The sequence below is a fragment of the Podarcis melisellensis genome, assembly GCF_964234715.1.
Source record: "Podarcis melisellensis genome assembly, chromosome: 3".
Lineage (NCBI taxonomy): Eukaryota > Metazoa > Chordata > Lepidosauria > Squamata > Lacertidae > Podarcis > Podarcis melisellensis.
The window spans coordinates 67,868,918-67,890,302 of NC_138530.1; the positions used below are offsets into that span (position 1 = coordinate 67,868,918).

At 40.0% G+C, this 21,385-nt stretch overlaps 1 protein-coding gene and 2 long non-coding RNA genes across 8 annotated transcripts in view; 1 reads left to right on the forward strand and 2 right to left on the reverse strand.

The window, feature by feature from the left end:
- Positions 1 to 17,559, forward strand: part of CEP85L (centrosomal protein 85L) — a 97,527-nt gene extending 79,968 nt beyond the window's left edge. For 4 of the 5 annotated variants that reach the window (XM_081905440.1, XM_081905439.1, XM_081905438.1 and 1 more), the window contains 9 exons: positions 211 to 328; positions 1,292 to 1,474; positions 2,981 to 3,133; positions 4,806 to 4,960; positions 7,097 to 7,214; positions 7,803 to 7,853; positions 14,044 to 14,151; positions 15,501 to 15,714; positions 17,341 to 17,559. In XM_081905440.1, coding sequence (XP_081761566.1) covers positions 211 to 328; positions 1,292 to 1,474; positions 2,981 to 3,133; positions 4,806 to 4,960; positions 7,097 to 7,214; positions 7,803 to 7,853; positions 14,044 to 14,151; positions 15,501 to 15,714; positions 17,341 to 17,501 — 1,261 coding nt within the window. In that variant the 3' untranslated portion in view covers positions 17,502 to 17,559. The remainder of the gene's footprint in view (positions 1 to 210; positions 329 to 1,291; positions 1,475 to 2,980; positions 3,134 to 4,805; positions 4,961 to 7,096; positions 7,215 to 7,802; positions 7,854 to 14,043; positions 14,152 to 15,500; positions 15,715 to 17,340) is intronic. The other variant, XM_081905437.1, reaches the window with a different exon arrangement.
- Positions 3,494 to 4,798, reverse strand: LOC309366717. The gene is made up of 2 exons (XR_014166855.1): positions 4,561 to 4,798; positions 3,494 to 4,488 (listed from the first exon to the last, which is right to left on the reverse strand). It is a non-coding gene; the product is annotated as an uncharacterized lncRNA (long non-coding RNA).
- Positions 7,961 to 21,385, reverse strand: part of LOC309366714 — a 28,535-nt gene continuing 15,110 nt past the window's right edge. For both annotated transcript variants that reach the window (XR_014166850.1, XR_014166851.1), the window contains exons 2-4: positions 10,507 to 10,622; positions 10,203 to 10,394; positions 7,961 to 9,196 (exon numbers count right to left, since the gene is read on the reverse strand). This is a non-coding gene — a long non-coding RNA (uncharacterized lncRNA). The remainder of the gene's footprint in view (positions 9,197 to 10,202; positions 10,395 to 10,506; positions 10,623 to 21,385) is intronic.

Here is a 21,385-nt window from a genome sequence, read left to right on the forward strand (position 1 = left end):
AGGCAGGAATCTTCTATATCCACACTAGAGCTAATGTACTATACCAGAATGTTGATCTGGTCATGGCAGTTTCACTTCCATAGTTAATACAAAGTTGTGGAACAACTTTGAGATGAATCGGCAAGAGGGTGAAAATGGAAATACTGGGAAGCATGATTCAAGTTTCATGTGTTCTTTCTTTATTTCTGTTCTTTCTCTTATGAATTACAGGCAGAACCAGCAAATTAACCTTTTATATCAGAAAATAAGGGAGAATGAACTCCGAGCTCAGCAAGCAAGGCTCGGGCATATTGTGAATTGTGAAGACCCTTACATGAGTAGTTTCCAGGTACGAATTCTTCTTCTTCTTCTTCTTCGTCTTCAATCATGAGGATAGTCTGCACACACCTGTTATTATGAAAGGCAAGCCCAGACTCATCTCATAGTAACTTGTATTACATTTGGAAAAATGCAAAAAAAGTTTTGCCTTCCAGACAAATCAAATTATGGTTAAATACATAACCGTATTGGAGCAGTCTTATATATTATAATTTTAAATCAATTCAGTGCATGTGTTGTTACTACCCCCTTACATTTTATAAGCTTGGAATTTAAAACACCTCAGATACAAAAGTGAAGAGATACGTATTAATGAAATAATTATTTGTGTTGCATCATGAAAGAATCTGAGCAGCTATACTATTTCAGAATGTAGGTTAGAGGTTTTATTCTTGATGAACAATTTTGTCATTGGATAACCTTTTTGTCTAGATTAGGCACTACAGTCTATAAAATGTTGAGAGCAGATATATGGTTTGAGAAAGCGACTATGACAATTCCACCCCGTAAGGGTGGTTTTGTGAAACTTCTTTCACTGTGTTTGGCGGGGAGGACTAAAGGTGGGAGGGAGTTGACCTGACATGGTTCGTTGTACGTGTTGAATTGCATAAAAATGAACTGCCAAACTCATTTTCGTTTTTGTTTCATGCTCAGATGCATATTTTTTTATTTATAAAACTACTTATAGACCCTACATAAAATATCAGTGCACTATACAAAATATGCAAGTACAACAAAACATAAAATACCACAAAATACAAATAATATGCTGGGATATCAGCTGGAAACTGGATGTGTGCTATAGCTCAATATTACAAACAATAGGTTCTTTGTTGTCCACTTCTGTATGTGCATTACTTAAAACAATATAGCACTCAATATGTTGTACTCTTGCTGAGTTGGCCACTCTGATCCAGGTGAAAGGTTTAGAACAGCATCTTCTCATCTGTTCCCTTTCCCTCCTTCTTCAAAGCAGCCTCAGTATGAGAGCACAGCGATGCAGGCTCAATTTGCAGAGAGATCTGTGGCCCACTGTGAAAGGGACGAGCTGGAACGAAAGCTTGCAGCAGTGCAGAGTAAGGAGCTACAACTCAGTGAGTTTCTCAAACAAATGGCAAACAAATCCAATGAAGATAAAAAGAAGATGGAAGAAAAGGTGGGTCTTGCATTTTCCCAAATGGTTTTATTGCTGAGACAAGAACATATATTTCTCAGACAAGTTGGCTGTACTTAAGGCTTCAGAATGATCCATAGCATCTTTTTTTCTATATCTCTCTGGAGGGGAAACTTTTTTTTTACTGGAGCTGCACTGCATTATCTTGAAGGATGGGACAGGGTGAATGTGTGTATTTGATTTACTTGCACCTTAATCCCTCCAGTGTTACAATTGCTCTTAGTTTTTTAATCGTTAGAGCACAGAAATCATAGAGACTGAGGAAAAGTACAATTTTAGAGAGATTTTAGAGCAGTGCCAATTGTAGTGCATTTCGCCTCTTTCATGACCACACTACAACTAAAAAAGTCAAAATGGCAGCTAATGCAACAGCCTTTGGAACCAAGACTAGATCAGTTCTGCACATTATGAAAATGAAAGCAAATAATTGCTAATGTTGTTCTTCCAAGCTCTGGAAGAAAGGGAGTTATGTAGGGCACAATCCCTCCCCCCAAAAAACCAACTTAATAAAACAAAATCATTAAAAAAGCAGCTATTATGAAATCTTCTGATGGATGTTAGTTTTGGATCATGTGCTGTTTAGATTAGGAGTATAGATTTGAAACTTTTCTTATATCTATGGCAGTCATACATCCAAGAAATAGGCCCATAGGACATATTTTGGAGAAGTTTGTGAGCCTCATTAGTGACCATTATAATTCCTTAGTTCCTCCTTATTTATCCTCTCACTTCTATTCCTGGCTGAACCTCACTCCTGGAAAGGTATTTGGGTATGCATTCAAAGGCCGTGCCTAGCATGGATATTTCACATGCGGCCTTGCTTATATAATATGATACAAGCTACAGAATATGGAAGCAAATTTCAAACTCTCATAGTGACTAGTAACCAAAAGTCTACAAGACTTTTGCAGTAGCAAATGATTAACATGAGCAGGGCTTCCTTATCCTGTAGACATTTTCTCACAGAGGCTCTTGCTCACATTTCCACATATGGGGGGGGGGGGTGGGCACAAAAAAATGTGGTTGACTGCTGTATGTACAAGATACTGGTAGGGATTATGTATGAAACTGCCCACGGGTCTAAAGCTCAAATCCATACAATCACAGAAGCAAAATTTTTAATTGCTCTATTTTGGAAGAAAGAAAAAAGCAATCCAATCACTTGTATTTATATATATGTTTTGTGGTTTCCGAACTGCTGATTTAAATAAAGGAAAAGCATCTTTAGATAAACACACATCTAACTACTTTTAAACTGTAAAGAAATGTTTAGCTATGGAAATAGTCAGCAAGAGCTCTTAGCTTTTAAAAAGATAAATGACCTATAACAATCCATTTATCTTTTAAATAAAAACAGTTCTACTCCCTGCTGAGAAAATAACTTTCAGAATCTGCTGAGTTTTAAGTATCAAAGAAATCTTTCAAATTACCTTGTGCATATTTGATTCCGACCTCAAAGAATGAGATGCAATATTACTCTCTTTTTAGCTCAAAACTAGAGACAGGTACATAAGCAGCCTGAAAAAGAAATGCCAAAAAGAATCAGAGCAAAACAAAGAGAAACAGAGAAGAATTGAAACTCTTGAAAAGTACCTGGCTGACCTGCCAACACTGGATGATGTTGAAAGTCAAAGTAAACAGGTAATCTGTGTTTCACCTAGAGCTTTTGCTAAATGCATATTATGAATTGCAGAACATAATACTTGCTCACAATGTCCTTGGGTAAACATTAAAAGGTCATGACCGCCTGTAACATCTCTGCATAAGCCCTGTAGAAGTGATTGAGTGCTGCCCCAAAGCTGCTACACAGATCTCATAATGTTCTAGTGAATTGTGCTCAATGATTTAATAGGAAATTTGCAGTTGCCAGAACTCAGAAGGTTAATTTTGTTGCTCTTCATCTATATTCTGTTCCTTTTCTGTTAAGAGAACAAATAATTATGAAAAACAGTATCTGGTTTCTTTTGTTCTTGAGTGGCATAGTAATACATTGCTGCAATGTTTACATTAAGATTTTTTTATAATCATCATCATCAGACACATATCTAAGAAAAGTCAGCAGAAGTGAGAGCCTTTGTTATGCATAATTTAAAAAAAAATCAAAATGCAATGTAATTAATAAATTCAAGGAGACTGTTGGTTTGATCCATGATTGCAGATGTTTTATAAAACGAGAGCCCAAAAAAGGAACACCCTGGAAACAAAAAAAGGGAGATGAAGCTTCAGAAACATGCTTAAAGTGGAACCATTTATTGAAAGTTCAGTGTGCCTGCTGCATTTTGATCTATTCCCTATTTTGATGAAACCTGTTTTGAACAAATGACTACAATATGTGGAATACAATTTCTAAATGGTTTTGCTCCTGAATAAAGTTATATTCCGAAACACATTGACAATGTTCCATTTTCTAATAAATTTTAAACTGTTCCATTTCTAACATCATGTTGAAGCTTTGACTCCCTTTTTGTTTGTTTCTGCTTCTCGAAGCAAACCTCCTGAGAATGGTAAAGTGATTGATCCATGACCTTCAGAGGTCCTGGAAACATTGCTTTGCCTCAGTCTCTCCCCCACCCTACCCTTTGTGAAATCTCCAATTTGCAAACAATATGATTCTTGAAGCATGTTAAAGAATACCATATGACAAGAAATAGGAAAAGAAATAGTTCATGATCATTTAGCACTGAGACACAATAAAAAAGTCAGACACATCAAAAGAACTGCAAATATAACTCAATGTATCATAGTACATGGATCATTTTAAAATAACAAAAAAATACAGTCAAATGAAAGGTAGGAGGAAATACAACTAAGCAACCTGATATGGACAAACAACACTTTTGAGTTGCCAATAAAATATTGTAAAGCTGGATTCAGATTATGTAGTATTTAAGTCTTGTTTATATCAGGGCTTATGCATACGATTTAAAAAAATTAAATCCTCCAATCTTCAGTGGGTCTGAATGAAAAATACTCTGATAAAGGTGTCCAAGCATCTACTGTACTTTGAATCATACGTCAGTGGAATATCCATCCACATAGAAACAATTGCCTATTATAATACTTGCCACTGAAGAGCAACATATGGTAACAAAGCACCTGACAATTCAGTGTCTTGTTATACACATCAGGAAGTTCAGTTATATTCTGTTCTATTAATTGTTCCAGCACTGTATTACTGTGTTCGAAAGCATTGTATGAATAAATTAACAATAACACCACCACTTTGTTGGTTATTTGATCTACAGTAAACATGCTTCTATATAAAAATATTTATATTTCCTTCTATATAAAAAATATTTTGGCTTCTCTCTAGCTTCAAGTTCTTGAAGAAAAGAACAAGCAGCTGAAAGCTACTTTGGCTGAGCTTGAAAAGGCTCTAGAAGAGTCCAAAACACAGTGTAAAGAACAAGAATTGCAGCTAGTTTGTCAAAAGAAGAAAGAAAAAGAATTGGTAACAGCAGTGCAGAGGTATGAATAATTAACTTGATCTGTCGTTTATGACTCTCTAGGATCTTTCTATTCCCTTCTGCGTCAGTTTAGTTTTGGTGAAGAGATTCACGTGAACTCTGTTGTAATGTCAAATGCCAGACTGCACTACACAGAAGGCAATGATGCAGTATGTTGCAAAGCACAATTGAGATGTGTCAGACTACAGCAATATCATTTTTAATACGTGGGCATCGTTGAATTGCTGCTTTTAGGGAAAGAGGGTTGAAAATAAGAAATATGAGGTTGAGCTGAGAAGGATGTAACAGAAAGCCTGCCTGGTTGCTGAGGATTCAGGTCTTCTAACTAATCATGTACTTGTCTAGAGTAGGGACCTTGAACTGTTAACTTGTGGACCAAATCAATCTCATAGAAAGATGCCATCTGGTCGTAGAAATCTTGTTGAAGGTATTAGAAATACTTCAGGTACTATTCCTGCCACCACTTATATCTTAGACATTTTATGCATGTCAAAGCTGTCATTCAAAGTCTAGTTTTGCTGTTTGAACTACAAACAAGAGGAAATAAGGGGGACTTGTCTGCACAGTAGCTTAGGAGCACACAGACATCCTTTACTGTTTCCTGGTTAAGGGGAATCACACCAAGCAACCACATATGCAGTTTCCCAAATGAACAGTCCCTACAGCTGACATATTCTGGCTAGAAAGTTGTAGGGAATCTGCCTAAAGTTAATGGTACAATGGAAACATTCCTCCTTACCATACACAAGTTCTAAAGGAGCATTCAGGTGTCATTTGTGCCACATGTTTCCCCAGTTAGCATCAGTAGGGTAGAGACACCATGACATGCATTAACCCACTGACCACTTGGTTGGTGAATGCAAAATCAAAGGAATGAACATGAACATTCCATTCTGGTTGACGGGTCGAAAGAGTGTGGTTTGGTTACTATAAGTTAGCTTTGCCTTGGGGATCAAATTCTTACTTAGTTGTTAACTCATTGAATGGTTTTGGATACGTTATTGTCTGTGAGCTGCCTTAATAGCTGCAACTGTTCCGCAATATATTTGTAGTTACAAAGAAACAGGAAGCAGGATAACAATTCCAGATGGATGTTAAAATGAGAGAATGTCACTGCAGCACAGACTAATTTATTTAGAACTGTTTTATTTAGAATCTATTGTTTTATAAAAGGCTTTTAAAAAGCAAAAGCTAAAGGAACACTCTTTTGAAATTATGCAATAAAGGTAATGGAAGCCATTTTAGAATTTAATTTGCAGTAGTCTGAAACATGTGGCATTTCAGTTCGTGACCCTGCGTTGCTTAAAAGTGCATGCCACAAAAGCTTTGTTCAAATGATGAAAGGTTAGGTATTTGGGACAGTTAGCCAGATCACTGGGTGCATTGTTTCCATCTTACATCTGGTACCTATTGCATTTGTGAGTGTGTAATCCACCAGGGTGGCTTTGCAGTCTCCTGAAAGTCTATAAATATTTGAAGCAGAGTCTTGTTTCTAAATTTAAACAACAATTGTCATTGTCATCATTTGTGTTTTCATTTTTGAAAGATGAGGCGGAGGGAAGCAGAAGTGTGATTCTTTCCTGTGCTGGGACATTTGAGTGTTGTTGACAGGGTAGGTTACAAAGGACTCTGCGTAACCAGAGATTGGGAAAAATTCTGCTGACCCCAGGCAGCTAGTCACCTGGAAGCCTGATTTCAGATATCCACCAAGTCATGCTGCAATTCTAGTTAATCTCTTGTAACACTGAGGCAGCAAACGTGGTGCCCTCTAGAAGGTTTTGGACTCCAATTCCCATCAGCCTCAGCCAGCATGGTAAGTAGTCAGGAATGCTAGATGTTGCAGTCGCAACAGCATCTGGAGGGTACCAACCCTGCTATAAAGGGCTGTAGGTTCTGATGGCACTCTCAGAGGAAGAATTGGCTGTCTACAGGATCATTTATTAAAATGAACCTGTCAACATAAATGTGCAAACCCACTCCAATAGCATACATTAACCATAAAACATCTCCAAGAATGAATCTGTGTACGGAATCTTTGACTTTTGCAGAGCTTACTTATTTCCTGCACAGGATTTGACTCTGGAGTTTTGGTATGCAATTTCTGCTTTCTTCTTGCCTTTTCAAATCCAAACTACAGCCTGCAACAGAAGGTAGAAAAATGCCTGGAAGATGGTGTCCGCCTTCCTATGTTGGACACAAAACAGCTTCAGAGTGAAAACGAAAGCCTCAAAGAGAAAAATGAGAAAGCTAGCAAGGTACAGTCATTAAACTGGGATGATCTACCTGTGTCTGAAGAGCTCTTTTTACTACTGATGTTTTCTGTTACTATATTGTCAACCTGTTGTTGTCTCTCCCTGCCCCAATATATGTTTCCAACAGCAGCCAGTGACGCACTGGCAGGTGCCACTGGGTGGCAGTAAAGATGGGAGGATAAAATATACCCAGAAAGAGTAATGTACAGAGTCAGACCATTGGCCCATCTAGTTCAGTATTGTCCACACCCAGGGGATGGGAGGTTGCAGTTGCTGATTGACTACTTGCCCCCACTAAGCGGTTGTGCACTTAGGCAGGGCAGACCAAGACACCCTCTGTCTCCACCACTTTCCAGCCATTTCTGAGCATGTTTTCCCCTACCCCATAACTGCCCCCACAGCATAAGACTTTTCTTGTTACTAATTTCATTCCTGATCTTGCAGCATCTAAGTTGTTGTGTTTTTTATAGCAGTGCATGTCCTTTGCGCCAATTCCCAAGCTTACAACAAATTAGATACCTTAACCTCACAAAAATTTGACAGATACATCAGAGATACAAAGAGCATTTTTGTGTGTTCTTCTCCTAACAGGTCATAGACAATCAACAGAATCGGATTGCCGAGATGACTTTAGAGATTCAGGTAATGAATTGTGTTTTTCAGGCGTTTAACCTTAGCCTTACTATTGATGAAGATGCATCCTCTCCTTGAAAAGAAGGGTTGGCCTTAGGAGCTTCATGAGACAGCAGTAATATTACACTGTTTAATGGTAGTTGTGCTTTTATTTGTAATCTGCTTTGGGTACCCAAGACAGAATGGCTTCATATAAATGCTCTGTATACTTGAATGATGCCACAACCTTCACATAAACATAATGCAGGGAAGAAGATATGCATGACAAGAATTAAAGCTGAAGTCTAGGGCTAGGTAATGTTAGGTTTTCAACACCGCAATCTGGTGGTACACTGTGATGTTGAAAGGGTGGAATAAGCATCACTGGCCCCAGCCCTGCCAGGCACCGGAGTGAAACTGTCACCACTGCTGCCGAGGTGGTTTCATCCCGGGACCAGAGCTGATGCAGCTAGAGGGGTGGGCTCCCATGTCCAGGAGAAAAGATGCAGCCCACCCTCCTGGGTGAAGGCAGCTGGACAGCGGTGCTTGTCAGGCCCCATTCTCAGGGTTCCCTCTGCTTTCGCACATGTGGGGTACCTATCTGTCCCGTGCGAAGGCAGCAATGGATGAGGCCACCACATGAATGCGCCATCTGTGTGGCTTCAACCCCCTCCCTCCGCCTTGGCAGCTGCCTGTGACAGGTGGGCGGGGGGTGTGTGGATCAGCTGAGAAGCAGGCTGCCTTCAATTGCCCACTTCTCGGCTATTCAAGCCCCTGTGGGGCTTTGTTAAATTGCTCAACTGAGTGGAGCAGTTTAAAGAAGTCGTCTGCTGGTGGTTGTGGTATGAGAGCCAGAGGGCTGTTTCATCCAGTGGTACATTGCAGGTGAAACAGCAGTCACTCCTGAGTCTCTCTGGAGGCAGGGGGACTTGGGAGCAGCTGCTGTTTCACCCGCAATATATTGCTGAGTGAACAGTCATTGCTGTCTGGCCCTCATACCTGTCCTGGGTGATACATTGCACAGGCCTGTCTGGCACTTGCTTGTTTCAGCCACCTTTAAAGCGCAGGCAGAATCATGTGCACATAGGAAGCATTTCTTCGCCACTGGAGCCCATGGGCCTGCTGTCAAAACAAGCTGAGGCAGCAGAAGCAATACACCCCTTTCCCCCTTATTCATACCACAAGACCATCAAGAGAGCTTCCAGCAATCGTAACATCAGCACAAAAATTATGTATGAACACTACAAACTGAACAAAATAATAAGGGGGGTGTTACTGGGTTGCTGTTTTATTTTGATTGTGTATATTGCGTTATGTTCATCTTGTTCTGTGAACCGCCCTGAGACCTCCGGTTATGGGGTGGCATACAAATTCTATAAATAATAAAGGCAAAGTTTGGATTAACCTTCAGACAAGACAGGCATGCATGCAAAATATGTTAGTATGATCAAGTTTTGATGAGACAAGTGATTTTTTAAACCAAACGATAACATATGTGAGCAGGTCTTTAATTAATAATCTACAAACTGTTTAATGGAAGCATTATAAAATGCAACAAGGAATGTTAGAAATATTACTTTTAAAATTAATAAGAAAAAACCAACGTAGAGAAGCTGTCTGGTGATTGACCATGTCCCAAAACAGTAAAAGATTTATTCAGAAATTACACAAACACGTTCCTTGAACAATTGTTTGGGTGTGATTTCTTTGGATTATTTCAACTCATCTGAAAATAATCTCAGGTTGAATTTATTGTGAAAATGGCTCCTTTGCACAGCAGAAACATGCACACTGATAGAAGACTAGGCCTGGGTGACATATCACCCAGGACTGGTATGAAGGACAGAGCAGGATGGCAGCCCTATCTGGCAGTATATCGCAGGTGAAACTGCCACTGCTCCTGAGTCCCTCTGCTGCCAGGGCCGCTGGTAGCAAGGGACTTGTGAGTGGCGGTGGTTTCACCTGTGATATACCACCATCACGCTCTACCCCTCATACTGCAGAGGGAGGAGCAAGCTGCATCAACAGCTGATACAGCTTGTTCATTTCTTGGCTTCTTTAAACTGCTCTGCTGAGGCATGAGTAGCCACACACTCCTTAGCAAAACAGTTTAGCAGAGCTGGCATGGGGGCTCTGCTAAACTCCTGCCCCCCCCCTCAGTTGAGGAGCCCCAATACCTCATGCACGAGCTGGGAACAAGCTGTGCCGCCCCCCAGTGCACTGGGGTGAAACTGCTTTGCGGGGCTGGGGCCAATGTAGCTTGTTGTTTCAACATCACAGTGTATCACCAGACTGTGATGTTTGCCTTGTGATATATCGCCCAGCCCTGTATGAGACCAATTTTAACATTCAGCTGGTTGTTCAAAAAAAAAAATGTACCTGTGTGACTCAGGTTGGAGTTGCTTCCTTAGTAGGAACAGTACTTCAGCAGTCTTCTTGGAGTCAGTTGGAAAGAGTAAGATGTCATCAACGTGTTGATGAAGTCCAAATCCCCAAATCATGTCTCCCAGCGGTTTCATATGGATGTTGATCAGCATTGTGGAAGATGGATCGCCTTGTGGACACCATAGGCTAACGTTCAAGATGCAAAACAGAAGTCTATTAGTACTGTCCTAAGAAATTCTCCTGCCAAAAGGATTAGAGCATGGCAAAGCAAGACCCATCCGAGCCAGGCAGCCCATACCATGGTCAGTGGTACTGAAGGTGATTGAAATGTCCAGCAGAAGCAATAGGAATGCATTCCTCCTGTCTGGTTTCCAACACAGGTTGTCCAGTAGAACAGCCAAGACACACTGTATCCTGTAATTAAGATTGAAGCCAAATGAAAAAAGGATCCATTTCATCCAGGAAAACCTACATATGTGAATTATCCGTGCATAAGACCATATAGATAAGTTTTCTGTACACGCTCCACCTTACTTTTAGATTGAACTTCATAATTCTATGGTATGATTATAGATCTTTATTAAATGCCAGATAATTAGTTTGATCTTGTAGTTAATAAGGCATGTCCCATAAAGTATATTCCCCAAATGCCACTGTATGTTACAGTAACATGTGAAATCCCTCCCAAGCATTGCCTTTTGCTAATCTGAAACATAAAACTGAACATACTTTCCTAAGACATGGTATCCTGTAGCAGAGTAATATCATAGCACAAGTCTAAACTCCAATTTTATTCAGAGGGAATTTATTGCAGTCAATTGGAAATGGACGCTAGGCTTTGCTTAAGGATGCAGTCATCAGAGTATATGGGTAAACCTCAGCACACAATAATACAGCATGCTTGGATGGAGAATAACATAAAGTAGGGAAAATCCACTTTGAAAGCTTTACAAGAGGAGAATGAGTTGGAACTTGTCATCCTTTGCAGCTTAACTTTTATTAATGCCTAGAGTACAACAATTTGAACACTCCAAATTCCAGCCAAATAAAACCAGCAAAGCACAAGCATGGACATATGTGATATTGCAGTTGACTAACCTACACATTGAGCAGAAGAAAAAAATAACTTCTGTCAATCTATAAAAGTAGGAACAGTTATATTACATTGATGCATTTCTCAAAACCTAGCAATTGCATACTAAACATCAAGTCAGCACTTCATGCAAAGTAGGAGTGATGTTTAGCTGTTTTAAAAAGTTATTTATATTATTTGTGGGTTATATAAATATCCAGAAATGGCCACTTTGCCAAATGATGAGAAGAGGAGCAGGGTTGTGGGAAAGAACCTGAATAGCTAAACTGACAGTGGTAGGCAAACAAGCACCAGAAGCCGGAATTCAGAGCAACCAGGATACGCTGAGAGGAAATTGTGGCCACGGAGGGACAGCATGAAGAGAAGCAAGAACTAAGGGGAAAGAGGGACCAAGTCTAGAAGCAAATCAGTTCCTCTTTCCTTTTCCAAGGGCTGTTGAGGTCAGGGGATCCACACTACTCCAGCCGTGGCTCACGGCACTGCAGCATGTAGGGATGGGAAGTCCTAACAATGGTTGACTGAGTCTCTTGGGAGACAAACTAATTGCTGCTCAGCTCTCTCAGAGAGTATGAAGTAATTAATTCACAGCCAGGAAAGATTGTGTCCCCACCCCTCCCCAATATCTGAAAGCCAGAAGCTGAACTGTAGAATTGGTAGCTGTATTTCTATCCCATGGTGTTTTAAATAACGGAAGCTTTGCTGTGTTTTAAATAACGGAAAACTAAACTTGAAAAGAATTCCATCCTGCTAGTCATGGATTAAATTAGCATAAATTTGACACTTTGTGGTTAAGATATGTAATAAAAAAAGGAAGAAAGTTTGGAACAGATTGTGTTGAACAATAATTTGAGACACAGTGCAGAATAAGTCTATTTAAAATTCATTGGTGGTATTTTTCCAGCTAATTTGAACCTCTCAAAAAATATGATTTGGACAGATGAGTGGATCTTTTGTCTTCTGAGATTTTCAGTCCTGGATTTCAAGAGATGATTGATAGATCACACACACACACACACACACACACACACACACACACACGGCTGCTGCAAATGTGAGGGAGAAGTGCTCTTCGTTAGACAAACCCTTTACCTGCCAGGTGTCCAGGGGGCTTTGCAAACTAAGCCCACTCTTGGACACCTTTGGGGATTTCAGAGACTGCCCTGGTTCCTTTGAGCACTGCAGAAGTAAAAACTGAGGGTGGGAGTGGAAAGCTGGCCCACCATGAAGGACCATCTCACCCTAAAGGATCCTCTATGGGTATTGGACCTCCAGTGCTTGACTGAGGGGACCTCTCACTCCCCATAATTCAGGTTAAGGACAGTTTCAGGTTAAGAACAGACCTCCGGAACTGTGTACAGTGTACTGTAATTTGTTCCAGAGGTCCGTTCTTAACCTGGAACTGTTCTTAACCTGAAGACTACTTCAGCTAATGGGGCTTCCTGCTGCTGCCGTGCCACCGGAGTACGATTTTTGTTCTCATCTTGAAGCAAAGTTCTCAACCTGAAGCACTATTTCTGGGTTAGCGGAGTTTGTAACCTGAAGCGTATGTAACCTGAAGCATATATAACCTGTGGTACCACTGTAACTACTTAACCCAAGGTACTACTGTAAAAGTTAGATTGAGCCCAGTTCTTTTCTTTCCCTGTATTTGTTTGAAGGCATGTTTTGTGTAGCTATTACATAAGTAAAGCTAAAGAGGTCCCTTGATAGGGTAGTATTAATGACAAATCCCACAACTGTTACAGGATAAACGCTCCCATCCATAGAAGCCAAGCAGTTCCCATTCTTATTCCCCTATGCTAAACACTGTAGAGGGCTAAGTGAAACTCCTGGGTATCTAGCAGACCTTGGAGATATAGCTAGATTGAATCCTTATTACTGGCTGCACATTCTGATGACTCAGGTCTCCAAGCATAATATGATTCAGCTTAGGCACACCACTGAAGTTCACTTGTTAGTGGTTATTTAAGTACATGCCTAGGTACATCCAGTAAGTTTGTGGAAGGAAACTAGTTTTAAGATACCAGGAAGTGAGTGTGAGTGTGTGTTTCTTTGGCTGCCATTCACAAGAGAAGCAAAAGCCTCACTGCTGTACATAGAACATAGGAATCTGCCTCACAACATTGTGTGCAAGTCACAACATTGGTCCATCTAACTCAATATTATCTACACTGACTGGCAGCAGTGCTCCAACATTCCTGACATTCCCAGCCCACCTAGAGAAGCTGGGGATTAAACCTTTGGCCTTTTGCATGCAAGACCACTGAGCTAGAGCCCTTCCTGAGCAGTCACCAAAGCCCTTACATCCCCAGCGTCTCTATCCCATAGAAGTAAAGGCAAAGGGCTACTTTTGCAGCCACTGCTGGTTCTGCCCCAGCATTATTGAGCATTGGCTGAAGCTGAAATGCTCCCTCTCCATCTTCCCCACAAGAAAAGTTGGGGAGGCTTTTTTTGCTGCTGAATAGATGCATCAGCATCTGCCTCCTTGAAGCCAGCAGAGGACAGGAATCCAGTAGATCAAATTTTTAGACTTGGCAGGGAAGGCCCCAAAATTGCACACCTTAGTCTAAATGACCTTCTTGGCTACAGAAACTGGTCAGCACAATAGCCAGCATAAATTTGCCTAAAGTGCTCCTAGAAGACTGAAGTTACAAGCAGAAGCAAATGCAACTGACAGTGTTTGAGCTATCGGCTTACTGGACTACATGCTTTAAGGTGATTTTCTCTTTTTTTGCCCCCTAGTCTATGCAAGATAAGCTTTTGCAAGGAAAAGTGACAATTGAAAAACAGAAAAGTGAACTTGAAGAAAAGGATAAGAGTGTACAGCAGCTACAAAAGACGCTACTTGAAGTAAGTTTTTGAGATCGCATCTATTGAGACAGTTGTCTACCATGTCACCATTTTGTTCTATTCTATAAATACATCACAAAATTGCATTCCTGAGAAGGAATGAGGCGTAACAATACAAGAAACAATAATTTCTCTTAAAGATAAGAAACTCTGGACACTACAAGGTAAGTGGTGATATTCTCGGTATAACAATCGTTGTCACAAACAGCTGATCTGTCGCTTGAAGGAGAAATACTGTGTCTGGATATGGTGTTCACATTCCAGTCCTTACAGGTGATTGGCACTGTCCTTACTGATCACTAGTCTGGTGATGGAGAAGGACCACCAGTTGTTTCCGTAAGATGAAGGATACAAGGACTCGCAGCTCATGTAGCAGCAACAGCCTTTTTACACATTTAGGCTAGGAACCAAAAAACTGGACAGATAGTCCTGCTTGTTCACAGAGGAGTTGTGTTTCCCACACCACAGGACTATACGGCAACTCACTTTTAGAGGGGGGGGGGATTTATGATATAGCATTGTGTGTTGCTGCTGGAGGGGAGAGGGAATGTCATAAATTCCACTAATAAGCCAAATCTTTGGGTGTACCCCGTGTCACTCTTTGAATCCCAGTAATAGACTTTATCCAGAAATGGAATCTACATCTAAAAATATGACCCTGTGCACACTTTCTGGATCAGGATGAGTTGTTTATAAAGTTTAACTAATGAAGGCTTTTCTATATTTTATATCCTATAGCAAGCAAGTCTTGTCATCTTGATCTTTTGGAATGCATACTTAAGACTGATATTAATTGAACCTATACTCGAAACTTACATTTCAAGATGAAATGCTAAGGCAACTTATTAATTTAAACATGGGGATTGTGAGACTTATCCTGACCCCATAATGTATTTGTTTGTTGTTGTTGTTTTGTGGTGGAGGGAAAATGCATCATGTGCAGTTAATAGTTTGTCATTCCCTGTCTAGGGTAATAAAACACATTTTGTCATTTATTGAATTGTGTGCATGATTGAGAAATCTTCTGGGAATATTCCTTAAAAAGTATATTGTAAACATGTCTTGCTGGATTAAATAAAAGTCTTCCAAGTCCACCCTTCTGTTTCCAACAGTCATTTTCAAGATGCCTTTAGATATTCACAAGCAGAACTTAATGGTGATGAGCATTCTTTATTGCTTTCCCACATTTCCTTTTCATAGATAGACTAGCTCTGAACACAGAGTTCATTTTCATTAAAATGGACAACAGCTTCCGAAATAACTTATGCCTGTTATTTATATAATTTTTCTAATAAACAGAACCAGTGAATAAATGTCTGCATTTTTAATTTTCTATCTCCCTATTTAAGAACCAAAGATTTATGGAAGAAAATGCAACTTTGAGGGAACAGATTCATCAGATGGAGCTGTCCAGACAGCCGGTGGCTGAAAAACTACCTGTGGCTGATCAGTTATTCAAGGAAATGTCTCACTGTTTATTTGACTTGAAAGCACTTTGCAGTATTCTTACCAACAGAGCTCAGGGCAAGGAGCCTAACCTGTCCTTACTGCTGGGAATCAGATGTAAGTGATTTGAACAATGAGAAGACACATCTGTACAAGTAAAATCCAGGAATTTGGCCAGGGAGAAAGAGCACGTTTGCGGAGTGTGACTTGTACTTTATAGTTATAATGTTGACAACCAAACAGAAACCTTCCAGTTTGGCATTTAGTAACCACAGGATTTTTTAAAAATTGCTTCAAGATTAGAACTATTCAAGATTAGAACTTACTGTAACAATAAAAGAAAACAAGACAGGTTACATTTATGGATGGTAAAAAGAATGCAGGAATTATTAGACTTTTCTGTACTTCCAGAATCTGTGGGAAGGCGTATTACAATGGTTGTCTCCTTGTAGCTCCTCTACAAGCCGCCTTCCTGCCCTTATTTTCTGTCTCAGTACTAGTCTTGCTTGGCTCACTTGTTGATGGCCTTCTGCCAACAGGCAACCCCTTTTAATTTACACAGATGTTGGGCCTACTGGTCTGATTTTGTTTACTCTGCTGCTCTGTATTTCAACCTGCATTCCTAATTAGTTATATTTTAAACTTGCTGTTATTTTTTGTCTGCTCTTATGTGATTTTTATATTGCTTATTTGTTTGTGAATTAGTTGGGGGGGTTGTTGTTTTTTGGCCACCTTGCACATTTTTTATGGAAGGGCAGGGTATAAATTTAACACATACATAAATAATAAAATGTAGGAAGGGTGGTGGTGACTAGCAATGGATACAGTGAACAGCTCTGCAAAAATAAGGTAACGTCCAGTTCCGTTTACACCAGCAATTCAATAAATCAGATTCATACATCATGGTTATTATTCCATTCACCATTATACACTGCAACACACAAGCTAAAATCGGAAATATGCACGTGAGCCTTAACTCATAGCATCACCTATTAATGCCAAGTAAAGCTTGCAGCCCTTGTAAAAACTGTACAGCAGTGTAATGATGATGATGATGTATGCAAAGCAGCTCATCTCAAAGAAAGCAACAGATATTGTAAGAGCAACTGTGTAGGCTAAATGCTGGTGTTCTACATTGGTGAGCTAAAAACAGTGCATGGAAAACTGCTTTTCAGAAGCTGATCCTCTTATTTGCTTGATCCCCTTGTAGCTTTTCAACAGCATACCCAATGTGCATAACACTCTCTGTGGCCTCTAAGTGGTCAGGTGCCGTGTCCCACCTGCACAACTGATTCTTGCTTCTGCAAATGGGTCTTATCCTTACACGCACACAACCAAGAATCTGCTAGAGGGTTGGGGGACCCCCTCAAGCAGATTGGTTGGGTGGCTGAGGAAGGGGTGTGCCTTTGCATCTGTTGGCGCAACATTGATTCTGACCCACATCTGAAGTAGAGTAAACCTTGTCCTGAAGTGGGATACTTCAAATTTAGAGCAGCAGCATTGTTAATTTTTTTTTGGGGGGGGGGAATATTAACCAAAATCGCTCTCTGAATGTTTCCATTCTTGTTGCATTGTTGGCAAGAAACCAATATTAAAAAAAACCTTTGCTTCCACATTTGTGGAAGGGAAAGTGCCACATTTTCATACTTTCTTTTCAACGTACCAAAACAAACATTAAATCAAAGTTAGGTGTGTTGACTGTGTGTTTACCTAAGCTGTCTTGTCTTTTTATTATAATTTCAGCAATGAGCTGCTCATCTGAAGATGAGAATTACCACAGCACAGAAACTCTCTCAAAGAAACTCTTAGAGGTGTGTCAGTTACGAAAAGATATTGATGAATTGAGGACTATAATATCAGACTGCTATGCTCAAGACATGGGAGAAAATTGCATTACACAGTGATAAAAGGTTTGGCTCACGGCAACAGTGACTTAAGTTATTAAATGCTGCTCTGGTTTTAGTTCCTTGTGTTTATGTTAAGGAGCCATACTGGAAGACACGCTCCGTGTGCCAGATCAAAGGGTTTCAAGCGTTTGCATGTAAGTTCATGCCGGTGAAGCAGTCGTCACTTGAAGAGAATGGGACGTGCTGCACGAGAGATCTGATTTCTTCAAAACTACTGAATGTAGGTCAAAGCTGTGAAGAATGTGTTTCTGTTGGAAATGTTGGATTTTGTTTCCTCTGACATGGTCTGTAAAAGCATCCATATTGTCTTCTGGAGTCAAAATATTTAAGTGTCGGAAGAAGGCACTGTAGTTACTGCTGTATCATCTCCCCCCTTCAGCAAAGCTTTAGCGTACAAGATCAGTATTGAGAATTTTACTAGGGGGAAAATTTTAAGTGCCCTGCCGTGTGTAGGTATTAAAACTGGATGATGGCATGGAGACTCCTTAGAAGGACTGTTTGAGGGCAGGCACACACAAAGGTAGCCTGCCTACCTTGCAATGCTTGCCATCTCAGTTTGGTAAAGGTCGTTTTACTTAGCAATTGATGTCCATTGATCATCAGTGTTCCTCTTAGACAAAGCAGCACATAAGCTCCTATATTTTCAATAAAGCATAAGAAGTTCAGGCCTGAGAATTTAACTGTCATCCTGTGAGCCTCTTCTGCACTATATTAGTGTGGAAACTTTGCTGTCAATTAAGTTCATTTGTGACCTGGGTGCATCATACATGGATGGCTAACCTTCCTCTGCCCATTATTGGGACCTGACCTGGACATACACACCACAAGCAATTTTTTTCTGACCCCTCAGGACCCCATTGATTTTGGCAGCAGTGGAAAAAGCCAAAATTAAAATAGTCACTTCGCTGGAGTGGGCTCCAACCAGCACCCTGATGGGGATGCAAATTAGTCTCTCCTTGATACCAAATAGTTCATCTTTGTGGATCATGTGAGGCGGGGAGGATTCATGTGTGCCTGTACATCTGGGCTTCATGTGTGTATGCCCAAAAGTGTGGTGTGGTCACCCCCAGAGGGTTGGCCAAGGGTTAACGCAGTCATTCAACCCAAAAGGTTGGCCACCCCAGCATACAGGCTAGAAAGGGTTTTTTAACACACACAGAAAGAGCAGGAGAATATTGCATCCTTATAATCAATACCTAATTACTTTAAATTTCTCCAGGAGCTCACTCCAGCACCCAGGAAGCTTAAAAGCTAAAAGAAACATGTTTAATTCATGTGTTCTGAAAGTCATTGTTCCTGGTGGATAGTTACAATAGGAGTGCTCTAGAATTAGGAAGCAATGTACCCAAAATCACTTAGTAATCCAGACTGCTCTATTTTGCTGTGTTAAAGTATACACATCCTTTCTGCCAAGTCAAGCCTGCTGTCACTTTATTCTGACAATCAATTATATAAAGCAACGAAGTGCTTCCTTTTGAAAGAGAAAGGAAAAAAGAGAATAAGGTACGTTTTGCTTATTTATGACAATTGGCCCTGATGTGCAGAAAGCTATATTCTGGTCTTGCCAACTGTCATAGCTAAAAGTGAGCAAGAGCTTCTTTTGAAAAGGTTGCCATTTTCAGTTTTATATGTTATGTCTCCATTTTACATTGTTGGTTTATGTTGAAATACTATTTGCATATGATAGTACTTATTTCAAAAAAAGAAAAACCTATTCTGGTCATTTTCCCCCCAGAGTTGTATTTATTTAAATGGGTGTTTCTTGATCAACACTGTCCTGACTTCTGTCTGTGGGAATTTATTTTAGTATTTATCTTAACTACTGTTCAGTGTTTTCAAATGGAGATTTGTAAGTATTATCTTGAAACAACTTTGTAAGCATGAAAGTACTTAGTCCTTCGTCCTTACAACATAAAACAAATTGCTTGAATTTAAAATACTAACAACTGCAAACCCCACTACAGTTATTAGAAAGTAGGTCTAATTAGGTGGTATTGAACTCAAGTTAAGAATTGCTTTGTTTGCTTCTATGCAGATGAGGGCATGAATGATGAAAAATTCTAATCAATTTACTTTCACGCCAGGAAGCAACTGAAAGTGTGATAAGACACTGACTCAATGTGCTATGCTGTGGAAATGTCTTAAAGATGACTTGATGGTTAAAGTATTTTTTCCCTGTTGCATCTTCTGTTTTATAAACAGAACTTTGCCATAAATTTGACACTGCAGCATCACCATAGACCAAGAAAAAAATATTTAAGAGACTTAAAATAGAATAATGTGCAGGAATCAACTAATCAAGTCTGTCAGCAAAAACCCTGTGCAAGGTCTTCTTCTGCCTGTGCAACAGGACTCTCCCCCTCATTCCTCCCCCTGTGTGCCTCCCAAAACGGGCTCTAGGGGTTGGGAGAAACCCAGAGTGTGGTGGTAGGAGAGGCAAATTGTTCTATCTGATGGAAACGCTTGCCCTGACAGAACAATCACCTTACCACGACATTGAATTCCTCCCATTGTCCGTAAACAGTATAGTTTTGGGACAAAGAAATTGAAGTTATTTAATTTTTACATTGGTTGTAAATTAGGCAATATAAACTTCATTTAAATTAATTCCTTACCATCATCTACTCATTACCTTCATTACTTGTGGAAGATAACCCAGTTGAGAATAGAGACAGTGAAGCTTTGCAAAGCACTTAGGAACAAGACTCTGCCAAATGTCTGGCCACAAAAATTTAGGCATTGAGGGACAGAATGCTCACAGCTGTCCTGACTTCATATTATTCTATCTTTTGCATACTATTTACACTTTCTTATTTCCTTGGACAGCAGCCTTGGTATTCTTTTAAAAAAAAAGACATAGGGCTCTTTCTGAGATAATCACAGTCAGTCAGGGTTCACATAGGCAGTATGATAATACCAAGTAATCACACAGCCAGTTAAATGTGGCTACGTTATGCCATCATGAAGCCAAATCGGAGTGAAAAGCATGATTCCTGCCCTCGCTTGAATAGGCAAACATTTCCGCCTTGTTATGCAGCACTCATTGAAAATCACCAAAATAGAGGAGGGAGTTTTTCTGCACAACATTCTCTCTGACACTCAGTATTTTCTTAGCCTTGCTCTAGGACTTATTTGACCTCCTTGTTTGTTACCTATAAACTTATTTATTTCAGTTAATGTCGTCCCCTCCCAATTCATTTAAATGAAGTGTTGAAATAGCAGTGTGTTTTTTAAAAGCTTGTTTGCATAAGCAATTTTCTAGAGCCCTTGGCTTTTTTTTTAAAGGCTGATATTCTTCTTTGGAAATGGAAAGCTGAACAACAAGAATATTCTCTAAATATGCTGAAGTGGAGTTACTATTTTTAAAAACCTCATAAAGGGGAATAATTAAGTAATTGAGTAATAGAATAAATTACTGCATCTTAATTTGTACGTAGGTATACGTGTAACCCTTGAAGCTCAACATTTGCTCAGCAATTTCCTAAGAATAAAGCCTGGGTTCCGCAGCAACTTTTGGCATTCTTCCAGAGTCCTTTTGAGACTTCTGCACATGTTCAGTGAAAGCATGAGGGTAGCAGGATCATGTCACTGGCCACAACCCCCTCAGCAGCTGCATGCTTGGGCAGGAGTGTGAAGGGCAGCAGCACATGTACTTACTGGTCATGGTTCCTCCTCTCCTGAAGGCCTTCACAGTTTTCAGTTTTAAACAAATAGGCCCCTTTCATGCTACTATCAAATGCACAGTGCAAGGGAGTGTGACTACTAGCACTTGCAGTTCAGCTACTCAACCACCCTTTCTGAACATACCCAGTGCATCTGAAGATGATCTTGTTTTGCTGACATGAACTCATCTTTTAGCACTGGATGTGGTGATACCATAA